The sequence below is a fragment of the Brachionichthys hirsutus genome, chromosome 2 (assembly GCF_040956055.1).
Source record: "Brachionichthys hirsutus isolate HB-005 chromosome 2, CSIRO-AGI_Bhir_v1, whole genome shotgun sequence".
Lineage (NCBI taxonomy): Eukaryota > Metazoa > Chordata > Actinopteri > Lophiiformes > Brachionichthyidae > Brachionichthys > Brachionichthys hirsutus.
The window spans coordinates 8,545,531-8,560,691 of NC_090898.1; the positions used below are offsets into that span (position 1 = coordinate 8,545,531).

General features: G+C 42.7%; 2 protein-coding genes across 2 annotated transcripts; both read right to left on the reverse strand.

Annotated features, from left to right (window-relative positions):
* Window positions 1-31: 31 nt before the first annotated feature.
* Window positions 32-6,255, reverse strand: acvrl1 (activin A receptor like type 1). The gene is made up of 9 exons (XM_068749434.1): window positions 6,186-6,255; window positions 5,104-5,340; window positions 4,511-4,716; window positions 4,321-4,420; window positions 4,093-4,239; window positions 3,709-3,984; window positions 2,986-3,183; window positions 2,078-2,208; window positions 32-1,244 (listed from the first exon to the last, which is right to left on the reverse strand). The coding sequence occupies exons 1-9, from the start codon at window positions 6,253-6,255 to the stop codon at window positions 1,098-1,100; spliced, it is 1,512 nt and encodes a 503-aa protein (XP_068605535.1). The 3' UTR covers window positions 32-1,097.
* Window positions 6,256-13,086: 6,831 nt separating this feature from the next.
* On the reverse strand, window positions 13,087-15,161 carry ankrd33aa (ankyrin repeat domain 33Aa). Its single transcript, XM_068753062.1, has 4 exons — window positions 14,901-15,161; window positions 14,675-14,804; window positions 14,439-14,579; window positions 13,087-13,913 (listed from the first exon to the last, which is right to left on the reverse strand). The coding sequence occupies exons 1-4, from the start codon at window positions 15,156-15,158 to the stop codon at window positions 13,087-13,089; spliced, it is 1,356 nt and encodes a 451-aa protein (XP_068609163.1). The 5' UTR covers window positions 15,159-15,161.

The following is a 15,161-nucleotide window of genomic DNA, read 5'->3' on the forward strand; positions in this document are numbered from 1 at the left end:
TTGCATTAAATCAGGCTCGCCTTGAATTAATGTATTCATATTTTCTACATTCAGTTTTCACCATATAACTTCACAAAATGTGAATATATAGTTTTAGTAATAATAACACGTCTGTAGAACTGATAGTGCCGTGAATCTCTCACCGTTTTGTGTGGTCTGTCGGCATCTACAGGTCTTTGAGAGAGTTGCAAACTTCAGTGGGCTAAAAAAGCTTCTGGAGCGCACGTTGTTGAAACGTACAATCCTTTATTCAACATATACAATAGCACATCACTGCTTCCTTTACTGCATGGCCATATTAGTGGCGAAAGTACATTTTGGACCTACAGAAAAGTGGAAAAATAATTAGAAAAAGTTGCTTCATAAAAAATTATTATATAAAATGTGTCTCATTGTAGAATAGTGGAAATATATATATATTTACAATAAGCCCAATGCTGAACTAAGGCAATGGTATGTACAACTACATATCTCCATATGTCTGCATGCAAATAATAAAATGAGCATTCTATACAAGTTAAATATGTTTACAAAACAAATAACATACTGGTGAGAGCATGATTGAACGTACGCATTTCCTGTATTCATCGTGAAATCAAAGCCATTGTATTCTTTGTAACTTTGTTCATGAAGTGAGATGTATGTGACATTATACAGAAATTAATCTTCAATGAGACGAGTAATAGGTGCTCCTTTCTGCACGGCAATGGGGACAAAAATAATTCATGCCTTTCATGTGCAGAACAGGCTGTTCATTGTTCAGTGCGTTATCCTGCTGTAGAAACATCTGAAAGCCTTCATCAGGTGAATGAAACAACAACAACAACAAAATGCCTTGAGCTTAATAGCTTTCTTTTTTGAGGCCTTGTCGTTTTGAAGCAAAAGAAATGGACCAGTGAAAATCAGGCTATTATAAATGGGGAAAGTCTTGTGTGTGAGCGGAAAGCTACTGCTCAAAAACAGATGATTTTAATATAAAGCAGCGACTGTGTGAGTTAATAAACATCTACTAATCATTGGCACCTCGCAGGAAAGTGGTATAAAAGCCCTTCTTGGCATGTACAAGTTTTTGTCCAAGTTTCTTTATGGTCCTCATTCTACACATCTTGTTTGAGTTTTTCAATGCTGAAGTCACTGTCATGGTCCAGCTTGGAAAGCGTCTTCCTCACCCGCAGGGCGGTGAGGCGGGCTTGTGGGCTCTGGTACCAACACTCCTTCATGATCTTCACGATCGTTGACAGGATCTACAAACAGATATAGAGCGATGTCAAGCACCACATGGCCAATGCGTCGCTGTTGTTTTTAATATATGATATAACATCATTGTTATAGACAATGCACCCTGCCCTGACTCATTTCTAAATCGTTATGGTACAATCAAACGTGACTGTTTATGTGTTATCTTGAAAAGATGTGAATTGGAGAATTTGTGGGTGCTAAAGATTTAACTTTGCACATCTGTAGAAAAAGCAGGGCATCCTGTTGCCCTCTTAGGTCTGGAAGAAGCTGGATAAAAAGCTCTTTGGAATGATTTCCAATGCTGGAACCACAGCTGATTTCTTACAGCTGTTGCTGCGTGTGACCTCGGCCATTAACACCAACAAAGGTCACCATAACCCATAGATATTCACAGTCCTGGAAATAAGTCCCACCTCCAACCCTGGGCAATCCAGGGTCCTCACCACTTCCAGCAACTGGCAATGTGAAGAGGAACTGGGCAAGCAACTGCAAATTCCGGACAGGATGTCATCTATTCTGCTTTGGCCAAACATGATAACTGTTTCAAAGTCCAAGAGGGAGTGAGTACTAGGAGGTCATGGGAGAGTGCAGGGGGGCAAGGCAGGCACAATCTGCAATGGGTCTATGGAAACGGGACGCTAAGGAATCACAGGGCAGTTGGAAAGTGTTCACTTCCGGGAAGAAGAATGATGCTGGGACACAACCTGGGGTCTGACTAGATCACCTAGGTGAGAAGTTGTGAAAATCTTTTTTGCAGTTCTGAGACATATAATTACACTTCGTGTCTGCTCATGTGTGTGGATGTGTTTGTGTTCCTTATGTCATCAAAAGTCCCTACCGGATGGGAATAGAGCCTGTTGTGCAGGACAGGCCTCTGATGGTCCACACACACCACCTTCTTCATCTCCTCAAAGCTGGGATCTAAAGGCACCAGGTCAAAAAAGGGAGGATGGTATTCTTCCACAATTCCTACAAAAGAAAAACGAAACAAATAAATCTCAGTGTGAAGCTTCATCCTCAGTCGAGCAGAGGAGCAACAGCCAACAGCTGACCTGGGCAACAACAGTTGTTGTGATCAATCAAGTGCAAATCTGTAATGTTTCATTTAATTATTGTTTAAAAAACAACAACTTATTGTCAGCCTCATCAATGGAAAACATTTAAGAACATATAAGGCCTGAAATAGCTCAGGTGGAGAGATAGTCTATAGTTGGGGTTTTGCAAGGCTAAACAACAAAGCAGGGAGAGATAAGAATTCCCTGAAAGACAGCAGTAGGACGGAGCTCTGCAAGGCCTGATGAACGTATATGTAGTGTGTGAACACATGCAAAGGCATAGTTATGAAATTCCATCCATCTGAGCTAAACGTGTTTGTGTGCACGGTCCAATGCATGTGCTCGCAGCTACAGGCTGTGCACACAGGCATCTGGACTATGCATCAGCGAGTGCTGACACCAGATAAGACTGTTTATAATTACTGTGGTGCTAATCAGGAGAGAGAGGATAGGAGAGACAGACACAGACTAGAAAAACACTGGAGTGCTGAGAGACATGGGACCGACTGCATACTCAACCAGATCCGGGCAGACATGACAAAGAAAGTGAATTTCAACATGACGTGTCTGAGTGGATGGGCAACAGAACAACGTGTAAAAGATCCACGGATTAATTTGAACAGCTTCAAACAAAAACTATTTCTGCGAATGAACGAAAGCACAGAATTTAAATGGGACGTTGTCATCTTACCATTGACTGTAGTCCTGCGGGTAATTTCCCAGAAGACCAGGCCTAGTGCCCAGATATCGGTTTGCTTGTAGGATTCAAAGATATCCATGCGAATAGTCTCATCCAGCACCTCGGGGGCCATGTAGCGTTTGGTCCCGACGCGAGGGTTGTTGCCCACGTCGAGGTAGTCGTGAGACTGGGAGTGAATGACAGCCAAGCCTTGAAATGAGACATAGAGCAAGGATATGAAACGATCAAGATCTGTATTAAATTGCTGTTTGTCTCAATATATCAACTAGAAAAGCACTCAGAGAGCGCAGACCTCCGCCGAGCAGCTCATTCCCCCAGATAGCTCCTAATTGGATTTACACCGTCCACATGGTGATCTGGATCATCACCAAAAGCTTCTAAATTGTTCTTGGTGTCTTTTTGTTACACCAACCGTGAAAAGTAAACGTGAATCGGAGTTGATTGCTCCACTGACTAAAATGTTAACGGACATTTCAAAGTGATCCATAATCCAGGATCTCTTCTGGATCATCACCAAAAGTTAATCATTAGTTCCTGGTAACATTCCCAACACTTCCTGAAAATGTCATCAAGATCCATCTGCAACGTTTTGAGGTAAGTTGCTAAAAGACAAACAAGACAAACCAACACCGGTGATTGCATGAACCCCGCCTCGGGGGGGGGGGGTAATTACTGTAGCCATGGAAACTTCTAGTGAAGCGAAAAAGCCCTCACCCAGGTCAGCAATGCAGCACTGTCGGTTCCGCTTAACCAGGATGTTCCGACTCTTCAGATCTCGGTGGGCGATAGCCGGTTTTTCCTGGGAGCTGACTATTTCGGTGTGTAGATGGACCAAGCCGCAGGCTACAGACAGGCACATCCTCAAGCAGGCCTCAGGCTCCAAGCTGTTGTACTGGAGGAAGTCATAAAGCGAGCCCAGCTCGTGGAAGTGGGTGACGAGCCACAGCTGGGTGCTGGAATTCTTGGACGTCATGTCAGAGGCTATGAATCCTAAAGCCGGAATAAGAGATTTCAGGTTTCAACGTTGTTTGAAGTGATGCTACACTTTCACCAAATGTAGCGGTGGAATAGTTTATAGAGAAAACTCTGATGCCGTACCCAGTATGTTGTCATGCCGCAGCTGCACTGTATTGTAGATCTCTGTCTCTCTGAACCAGGACTGCTCATCCCTCGAGGAGAAGATCTTGACAGCTACACTCTCCCCCATCCAGGTTCCCCTCCACACCTCCCCATACCTGCCTTTACCTGGAAATAGAGAGACATAATTACACTCCAGGAAATTAACCGAGTGGAGGAAGAGCAGCAGAAGTGAGGAAGGAGACTGACCAACACACTCGACAAGTGAAATCTGTCTGGCCATAGTCCTTTGGACCAGATAAGGCAATCCTGTCCCACTCCCTGACGTACAGAACTCATCAAAGATATCCTGCAAAAGAGCAAAGAGGAAGAAAAATATAAACACAACCATCTTGCATAAAGCGACAGTGCTGAGTCATATATATTGAATGCCTCTTACGCCATATGTGGGGTCGTCTCCGTTAGGGACCTTGAGCATGGTGGCATCGTGGTCTTCAGGATTTCTCAGTCTGCATTGCGTATGTCTAAAGCGTAGGAACAGCCCTAAGCCAGTCACACTGGCAATCGTGATAAGCAGCAGTAGAGAAACCGTAATCCACAGTTCTGGACTGCTGGGCTCTGGGGGTGTTGTTGTTGTTTCTCCATCTGGACACACACAGAAGCGTTCAGGCAAAACACACGTTAATAGTTTGGAAACGAGCTGAGAGCATATCAATACGTGGATGTGCACAGACTTTACATTGTTATTGCTTTTAGTCTAAGGCAAACTCTCAGTAACCTGACAGCCACGGCATCGTGAGGCCCAAAAATGGAAGCCACACAGCATGCACGTACTCTTTGTGACCACAAGAGGGAACTAGCTGCTACCTGAAAGTGAGCTTTCAATCCCACCAGTACAAAATACTGTGGGCTGAGCCTGACAGGACTAAACTGCAATCTATAAATAGACTCAGTACCAGGATGGCGCTTAAAGATGAACAGATGTGATACGAATACGAATCAGATGGTGAAACAACAGCTTTGGGTACTGACTGATATGCGTCGGCGGCGTGGTGAAGGCATTGCAATGATTCTCTTTGCAGCAGGAGACAAAGAAACCAACAAAGGAGGTGTAGCACTGCTCCCTGTAATTGGCTGCGGAGAAACAGCCCCTCTCCTCATTGCTGTGCAGCCAGGTGTAGAAGCAGATGTCGCCCCTGCAGGTTCGATTCACGCATGTGCCCTTCTCATTCTCGCATGTGCACAGCAACTTCCCATCATCTTTGGAGTCTGGGGTACAAGGAAGAACACAAAATAAATAGGCGCGTGCATGTATCTTCACAAATCATTGCAAACTGATCATTAAAACATATCAAGGGTGATTCATTTGGGAAAAGTTAAATACGTCACATTATAAATATGTTTTTTTTTTTACAACCATTAACCACAGACAAGCAGTTCATCATGATAAACTGTGCTAGTATAGAAACCCTGGCTTCCTAACGCGGTAACAGACAGACGTATGTGTGCAGAATCTCCTGGCAGCTCTGTGGTTTACCAGGAGAGGTATTTTTTGGTTTGTCATAAACTACAGAGTGCGTCTGACTGAGTTATGCAAATTGTGTATTAAATATTCACATTGTGTATGAAACAAGAATCACAAATCCTATCACAAATTAACGAGCGACTCAAAATCAAGTTTCATAACATTTTCTTTTTACCACTGGGAGGCAGAGGGACCCAGACACAAGTAAGATATGCTTTTGATCAAATGTAAGGCTACTATTCCTTGAGCCTTTTTTTTTTTTTTACCTGAGGTTTGGCCCATCAATACTTCGCCAGTCACGCATTTACTTTGGCTCTGCATGCAGAAGGTGGCATTCGCTCTGCCTGTCTGAGCATGTTGGAAAGAGCTGCCTGCTGTTTTTCACTAGAGGCTTGCTAAGAACCGTGAGACTGATCCACCGCGTCAATACGAGCTGAAGAGTGAAAACGTGGCACGACAGGCGGAAGACTCGTGACTTCTTTGTGTCAGAGTCTTCTGATATAGTGTAAGCTTCAACATTCTTTTAATGGATCTTTGATCGCATCAATCAAAGTGTTCACATGTTTTCCTCATCTGACATTGAACTCACCGGCCTGGATAGCAGAGATTGACAGATGCGCCCCGGCTAGCAGCAGCGTGATCACGGCAGAGCTTCCCATCTCTGTGAAATAGAAAACAAACAAAAACAACATATCCAAATGAAGCCGATGCAATTCGCGCTGCCTCTTCACGAGGGACTGTCGTAATGAGGACCGCGCGGCTCACCGTGGGACATTAAACTAGCCACTTTTCTGACATTTTATCTACTGATTGATCGGCACGTACAGACTTTAACATAACAGTGTTGTCTGTAAGGAATTGAGCAGAAGTTAAAGACCAAGCTCTTTAGCTGAGGAAGCAATGAGGTCAAAAACAACAGTCCCAGGGCCCAGCCTGTCTGCCTGTGTTATAATTGCATCGGGTGGGAATACGGGGGGCCGAGGGGAAGGAGGCCCTAACAGCACTCCAGAGTGTTTGTGTATGTGTGCTGAGACTTTGAGTGCTATACCCAGGCTCCCAGCCTGTCGACTCCTCCACTGCCCCGCTCGCAGAGTAAATATTGATGGCTACGCTTCCTGCTATTGAGCGGCCCCACCCGGCTGGCCGGCGAGACGCGGGTCTGCCCATTGTTTGGGGCTGCATTGCTGAGGGTCACGCAAGCAGGAGGGCCGCCATGCACAATTCAGCCTTTCTCATTACTGAAGCACATTCCAGCTGCAAGTTATCTGCACTGAGGTGAGTGTAACGTTGTTTTACTGGAAGTAAAATACTATAAGAGGACTAAATGTCATTTATTTCTTTAAATAAAAGGCCAAATGGGTGCAATAATACAACATAAAAATATATTGTTACAAATTCTGTTTTATGTGTTGCTATATTATATTATTATTGTATTGTAGCCTGTACACACAATGCAGTAAAGAAACCTCATGCAACTGTTTAACCTTAAATAAGCCTTAAGCCCTGATTTTGTTTTGTTGTCTGCAGGATTTAGATTCCAAACCATTTTTTGCCATTAGTTAGCTCAACACAACCTCGTTTAAAAATCCCTTAAAACAGGATAATAAAGTCAATAATGTCATACAATAATCGAGTACTTGGAACTTCTTAGCGGCTGCTACATGCCCATTGGCCTGTAGCACACTGAAGAGGAACAGCTCACACCAGTCAGACATCGGCAAAAGTGAAAACACTTCATAATAATTTATATCACAGGAAAATATGAGATTGGGAAATTCTATATAGCCTTTATGTAGCCCAAACAAAATGTAACACAATATGGAAAAATGCTTTATAATATTGTATATATTATCATAAAATGTTCTTATAATTATAGAAATGGTTATCCTACCTTATTTCTAGCTGCACACATCTGCCAGAAGAACTCAAACTTGTCAGCACAAAACTACGGATATCCTCCTTCAGTTATGAAGCACATGGCTAGAAGTATTCTTATCACTCAAACTACATGTCACTGAAGACACAGCACAGGAACGAAGGTGTTTTCCATGAGTAGCATGATTAGTCAGTCCAGTGTCTGCTTCGCTTTCATCTCTTTGGAGAATATAGACGTTTGTCTCGGAAATGACAAACAAGAGCATGTTTTGAGCAGAAAATTCCACGCTTATCGAAACTTCGAATCAATTATGAAACCTCTGATCTGTTCCCCCAGTCTGAAAAGATATCTACTTTCCTCTCACGTGGGATCACTGGAAGGCCCCATTTTAACAATGACAAGTCACTAAAAAAACCACAAGTCATTTTTTATTAAAAAGAACGGCAAACTTCCTGTATCATGCAGGCTACAAGTCAGCATTTGCCAATCCGTGGGTCCCGTGGAGGAATACCCAATATTAATACCCCCGACTGAATAAACTTGTGCATGAATCTGCAGTTATAAGTTTTGTTTTATCATTCACTTGTCCCGGCACAGGAGAGAGTGGTAATCACACCCTCCATCATGGGTATCCTGACTTTAGACTCCAAACATTTCCTCTCTGAGCTCTCTCTCCTGTTTGTTTCCATTTTGTCCTAAACTACACCCGTGTGACCCAAGGGGAAAAGATCCATCGTCATCTCTTCCTCTCATCTACAGGGAGGCAGATCTCTCATTCCATCTGGATGACTGTGTGGCTGCAGTGGTAGATGGTGGGGGCATGACAAAGCACATACCTCCTTCAGCCCCCCCCCCCCCCCCCACTGGGGCCTCATTATACCAAAAAGTCCTATTAATGTCTCTGCAAAGTAACTTTAAGTGTTTAACAAAATTAAAGCTGTTGTGATGTTGTTGAAATGGCTCAACTAAATTGCACGCAACTCTTTTGATGACTTAGCCTTTTGTTCTGTGCATTATTTAAGTGGGAAAACCCCAAATCCGTGAACCACAGATTGTGACTCTGCTGGTTGCAGCGACAGACTGATTCTATCTTTTCACAAGCAAAGCTAAGTTTGTTAGGCTTTTGCGGCTCAGCTGCTGCCAGCATGTTCTCACACGTATACCAACAATAACTGCAGGAAAGAAAAGGTATGTGCACGCATGCTCATCTTTGCATCCAAACAGCTAAAGGAACAAATAGATCAAAATGGAAAATACAATGAGATTTGGGTATGTATGAGTGACACACAACTTATATAATAGACCAACAACACCCATCTAGAATGAGCCCATGAGACATCATCATCATAAACTACACACATAAAGATTAAATACCTCCTCTGAATGGAGCGGGGAAAACTATACAGGGACAAGAAATAGGTTTTAAAGCTAGCTGGGTTTTAAATTCATACAATGCACAAATCAAAATAAGCAGAAAATATCCAACTTCTGCATATTTCATCAGGTATGAACTTTCCCCCTCTATGCCTGTGTAGGTTCTGAGTCATCCAGGTCACGGTAAATCACGATGAGCAAAAAAGAAGAGTCGACTGGACTTGTTCAGGGTGGATCGAAGACGTTTCGCCTCTCATCCAAGAGGCTTCTTCAGTTCTGAGAGACTGGTAGAGAGTTTAGATATAAGTATATACTCCTGTTGGAGCAGAAAAAAATGAAACAAAGAAGAGACCGAAACCACAAAGGCAATCAGACTCAGGAGTATTGGCATTTCCTTTATGAATGAGTCCAGGGGATTCATTAGTCAGGTTTCATGACTGCCGGGGAGCATATTAAATTCTAACTTTGCCAACTATCAGTTAAATTAAAGCAGGTACCAGATTATGATTGATGTTCAACTTTAACAACACCCAAACTATGATTCACGCCTTACAAGATAATAGTTGTAATGGCTCCAAATGTGCTGCCCCTTTATTTATTTACTGTAGTTATTGTTTATTTAAAGCTTTTAATTATGCACAGCTTCAGGTCGGAACCTGACTGTTCCCCTTCCATGTTTTAAGAGGGATGAGCCTTTACTGTTAGGATATTCACAACTGCGGAAGGAGCTGTCAGACAATTTTAGTTTTTTAGAGCAGTGATATCTCTTGAATCACTAACGAAGAGGCCTTTAAAGATTTTCTCGCTCGTTTTCTCTCTCTCGTGTTTTTAGGTATACTTCTTTCCTTGACTGGATTATACTGTACTTTATTGCACTAAAGTCTTGGAGTTGCTATTTTAAGATTTTATCATTGTCTTTTATTTGTAGTTTTAATCATCCATGGTTCTAATTCCTTATACTAGCCTTTTTTAATCATATGTTTATGTATACTTTAACACTGTGTTTATTTCTGCTGCAGAACACTTAAAATAGGTTTTGATAACCGTGATTATCTGTGATGAGAAAATATTGGCCATTTGATTGGATTTATCAATGCATTCATCCATTTCTAGCCATACCTGTAACAAATGCAAATGCAGAGGAATAAAATGGCAGCTCCCTCGCTATTTGCCAGGAGAATGCGGAGGAAAAGAAGTCAGAAGATTCACACGCAAGTAAGTATAAATACTTCAATGTAGTAAAGTTCCTTAAAAACCCGTAGGTGCTTTAAATTTATTTCCATTTCCAATTGAATAAATGTGACATTAATTTGTTATGGTCACCATGACTACAACGTTGCACACACACACACACACACACACAAAAAAGGTTTAAATTTGGACAGAGTTCTGTCACCTGGCTCAGGTAGAGCACTTCCTCACACTTGTTGCCTCACATCTGGAAACACGTGGGGGTCAAAGGTGACGTGTCACTCAACACATCACGATCGAAACCCAGGCAGTTCCAGCAAGCTCCGTTTTTCTTACCTGTTTTCTGATCTGCCTTTTATCTGAACAGTCGCCGCTCCTCTCCCATATCAAGAGTCGCTTGAAAGCTCGGTATATCGAATAAAGCTGGATTTATATCCCCGCTGGCTCCATTTGACGGCGGAAGGTTATCGCTGTCCGGGCGGATCGATCGCTGATTGTCATCCAGAGAGCTCACATCCTCTCCTGCCTCGGTGACAACCGGCCGTCCCTTTTGGGAAACGTTCGCTTTCTTTGGTCAAAAAAAAGAAAAAAAAGAAAAGAAAGATTAAACTACTCCCTCCCTGGAATAACGAGGTATCTAAATCTAGAACAAGTGAAAAAACAACGCACTTCCCGCAGGACTGGCCGCGGGCTGTGCCCTATCTCATCTCAGCCCAAATCAGCGCTGATAACGCGCCACGATCCATCCGACCACAGCAGCTTCCTTCCCGGCTCGGCGCTTTCTGTTAGTCCACTCCCATTGGGCTAAAGTAAGAGCATGCTTTTTTTTTTGGTGGTCAATTGTCCCGATCCAAAGGCGAGATTACATACTTTAAAATACTTCAGAGTTTTGTCCCACCCCCAAAATGTCCCGTACACAGACGCAGCCTGGAATGCGCGCTCATAGCGGTTTTCCTGTTGCCCACTAAACCTCTCTTTTTTCCTCTTTCCCTTGTGGACTGATGTCTGCACTGCACTGCGCTGTCAGGAATGCACTTTCAAAGACTCCTCCATGACACAATAACATTTATCTGACTTGAAAAACAAAAAAGAAGTGCCTCTAATTTCATCTATAGTCTTGTTTCCCATCATTTCAGAGGCCAGTGGTGGCTTTTATACTACGGCGCTTTATCAGTGGGGACTAACTTGAAGATCCCCTATAAACATTTTTAGAAGAAAAAGAATGTGCTAAAAATCAAGGCTGCAGATGCAATAATTCTATGGTTCAAAAGATAAACTTGTAACGACATGATGAATACTTCATGTCCGGTTGAAATTCGGTGGTAAGATAGAGGCCCACGGCCTTACATGACTGTGTTCACGAAAATTTCAAAGAGAACCAGAATCCAGGATCTCTTCTGGATGATCACTAAAATTGAATCATCTGTTCCCATGGTAACATTCCCAACAGTCCCTGAAAATGTCATCCAGATCCATCTGTAAGTTTTTGAGTTATGCTGCTAACAGAGACAGACAGACAGACAGATGCTGGCAGGAACCTAACCTCTTTGGCGCAGGTAATGAACTGAATGAACTCTGTTCGTCCGTGTGTCTGTTGTAGATGACAAATACGGTTGTCCCTGGGATGCTGAACAGATTCTGTAAGAGTTCATTCAGCAGAGCATGAGAGCGATATCTTCATGTCTCTAATATAAATTCCTCTTGTCATTTTCAGGCTCTATAATCTCTCATTTTTTTGGCCGACGGCTGAATAAACAGCTGGAAACGGCTGAGTAAACAGCTGGAAACTCTCACATCAACTATCACGGAGAAAAAAAGCACAAACGGTTTTTTGTTTTTAATCAGTTCTCATTTCTCTCTCCTGGTGACTCAGATACATTTCATTATACACTCCCTGAAGGGATTTACCGGGAAGTCTGCATTTATTGTGTAATCTGCTGGAAATGTGATATTGCTTTACCAGATATTCTGCAATAATGTCAGCTTCTAAAATAAATAAAATAAAGACTTGTTTTACTCTCACTTAAAAATGATGAATTATTCATATTTCTGCAGAGGACAACATGAAGCGCAGCAGCACATAAGGTCATGTGACGAGGCCTTATTTAAAATCTACACTCCTTGTGTTTCAACAATATCAGAATATGCATCTCCAGTTTGAGTGATGTCTGAAGGGTTTTCTTTTTTACTGAGAAGAGGAAGTGAACCACAATCCTGAAAATATAACATCACAACGTGTTGCTACTGAAACGATCATACAAAGGAACATAAAAAAAATTCTTCATTTCAAATACCAGTAAATTTATTCTGACCTTGCGTACAAACATACATTTTGACAAGCTATTAAAAAACAAACCTGAGTCTCTTTCTGTAATTTGAGGACCAAGAACCACAAGAATGATCCTCCAGTTTTTGTATGAACTGTTCTTTCACACACATAAAAAAAACAAACACGTGATGCAATATATTTCGTAGAATAGTAAAACATACTTTGCTGTTGTGTCTGCACAAGTTTGTGTTGATGTCTTTATCATTTTGATCTATACACAGAACATTTAGATTCTAGTGCAATCCACACTCATTTTTCTGCTTCTCTTGATAGACATTCAAAATAAATTGTCCCAACTTATTATTACCAAAACTCCTGAGTAACGCCGTGTACAATAAGGAGCTCTATGTGGTATAACTCAACCAGGAAACTGATTTGATTGGTTCAATTAATTCCCTTTGACTTTCACAAAGGAATTATAATTTTGAGGCTCAGTTAAAAATTGGGATTATATAAAAAAAAAGATGGATTTATAATAAAAAAGGATACAAAGTTATTTTGCTTTGGCTATCTGGTATTTGAATTCTACAATGGCACACAACTCTGTCGTTGTTCATATTACACAGGCTGGTAAAATTAGGTTTGATCTATTCCTCATTTACAAATGTGCTTCTATTTATTTTCTATTAATGGCGGCTTCAGAAACGGCAGAATCCAAAAGTTATCCTGCACGATGCTGACGCAGTGAAATTCCCTGAAGAAAATAACATCTTCAAAGTTTCATCTTTTGCTCGGTGAATGTTTGGCCCCTTTATATTTCTTCTGGAACTCTTTTTCTTTTTCCTGCTCTTGTTTCTTCTCTCTCTTCTTCTCTTCCCTCACCTCCCTGTACTTCCAGACCGGAGGCTCCAGGTAGCCTCGCTGTCTTTTCTTCTTCTTTTCCTTCTTCGGAGTGGGTTCACGGGATTTTGTCACTTCAATTTTAGGAACACCGCCTGAGGGGAAAATGCTGTTTCTATGTGCAATGTTGCGAGGAATAAAACTCCTAGTGCCACCTGATGCCGTGCATTCCCTGCGCTCTGAATCCCGGCAGCGGGAGGCCAGGGAAACAAAGACTGCCTCGGCAGGAGTAGGAGTAGCTGAGGTGATGGAGCCTTCACTGTGGGACACTGTGCTCTCCTCCAACTCTTTGCTGCTGTACTTTTCAAGCAGTTCAGGGACAGCGAGCCTTCTTTTCCCAATCCTCGGGGGGCTGCTGGGACAGAGTGGGTGGCAGCCGGTGGCTATTAGGGGGCTATGGATGCTTGTGGTCATCCTTACCATATGGTCCATAACCCCATTGTCCTGGGGGTCTTGAGGGAAACTGAATGACAGACTGTCTCTTATGCGCTGCCTCAGCTTCTGGCTGGTTGTTTTGGAGGTGTTGGCCTTTGCTACCAGGTGTTTCAGTTCAGGCCACTCTGGGACATAGCTTTCACAGAACTGCTCTGCAACGGGATGAGCCTGCAGGCGGCGTAGTCGCTTGAAAGTCTCAAACCCCCCCGTCCTAAGGATCCAATCCTTCAGACCTCTCCTTTGGGCCAGATCTATCGCATTAATATCCGCACCTGCACAGGAAAAGGTAACAACTTGATAATCATGTCATGACGAGGGATGGGGGGATTAATTGACCCTTCAAATTAGCAAACGACGCCACCTTGTGGTCACCTTTGGAGATAATTTAATAATTAGGTTATGGAGCATATCTCGACCTGAAACGTTTATTTGAATCAAAAGAAGTCTTCCCAAGAAATCCCACAAGTCCTGGACGTATATTTGGTTTTCACACATGACGAGATTTGCCCGAACATACAACTAAATGCAGACGTTTTAAATCTGTCTCTGACATAAATGAACATAACATGTGGGCGTTTTCTATTTATTTATTGTAGCATTCTTATAAAGGCCTCCCTGTTAAATAGTTAAAACAGATCTAATCCCTGTGGGTTACAGACAGAACAGATACATGTGTGAGCTGCCCACATACTTAACAAGGCGTATAACTGCAAATGTGGGTTCCTCATGTACATTTAAAGATGTGCCATGACTGGTCTGTGATGATGAAAGCAGTTCCTAAAGTCGTGTCAACATACCATGCATGATCAAGGCAGACACACACTCTTCTCGGCCCTGCAGGCCAGCTTTGATGAGGGCTGTGAAGCCACGAGGATCCCTGACTTCGGTGTCCACACCAGAATAGTGGTTAATAATGTGGTTAAGAATGGTGATGAATCCTGATTAAAGAAGAGATACAATGATGTGAATATGGCAAGACTGGCGTAGAGGCCACAGACCCTGAATTTTAGTGCTGTGAAGTCATCCGACATGCCTGCCTGAGCGGCGATCATGAGGGCGGTGTTGCCATCAGAATCTTGATGATTGATGTCTATTAATGGACACGTGTGAAGCAGCGTGATGATGTCTATGAATCCTTTGGCCACAGCTACCATCAGTCCATTCTGACAGGAAGAAATAGATCAAATAGTCTTGTAAAAGTGTTTCTTTTTTGGTGTGTGTGTCAGAGACTGATTAAAGAAGCAATAAATCCGTCTCACCCTGCCGTTGACGTCCAGCTCCATGGCCTCGTCTTTATCGATGCCTCTCTCCAGTGTCCTCCGCAGGGATGTGGGGTCATTCCTAGTGCAGGCCTCGTACAGCGTTTTGGCCGGTTCCACTTTAATTTCATCTTCATCGTAGTCAGGAAGCATTGAGTCATCAGAAAGCAAACTGCCACAGTCGGATTCATCCAGGAGGACGTCTGAGTCCTCAGACGGACCTGCGCCGAGGTGGGGGTCATAATTTGCGACGGCCATTGC

Bases quoted from the DNA above. Each gene is read 5' to 3' on its own strand.
- ankrd33aa (XM_068753062.1), bottom strand. From the start codon at position 15,158: ATGGCCGTCGCAAATTATGACCCCCACCTCGGCGCAGGTCCGTCTGAG. The intron at 14,580-14,674 runs GCATGTCGGATG...TTCTTTAATCAG, and splicing joins CATGATCGCCGCTCAGGCAG to GATTCATCACCATTCTTAAC. The intron at 13,914-14,438 runs GTATGTTGACAC...TTTCCTGTGCAG, and splicing joins GTCTGCCTTGATCATGCATG to GTGCGGATATTAATGCGATA.
- acvrl1 (XM_068749434.1), bottom strand. From the start codon at position 6,255: ATGGGAAGCTCTGCCGTGATCACGCTGCTGCTAGCCGGGGCGCATCTG. The intron at 4,240-4,320 runs GTCAGTCTCCTT...CTCTATTTCCAG, and splicing joins TTCACTTGTCGAGTGTGTTG to GTAAAGGCAGGTATGGGGAG. The intron at 3,184-3,708 runs GTGAGGGCTTTT...TCTCATTTCAAG, and splicing joins GTGCTGCATTGCTGACCTGG to GCTTGGCTGTCATTCACTCC.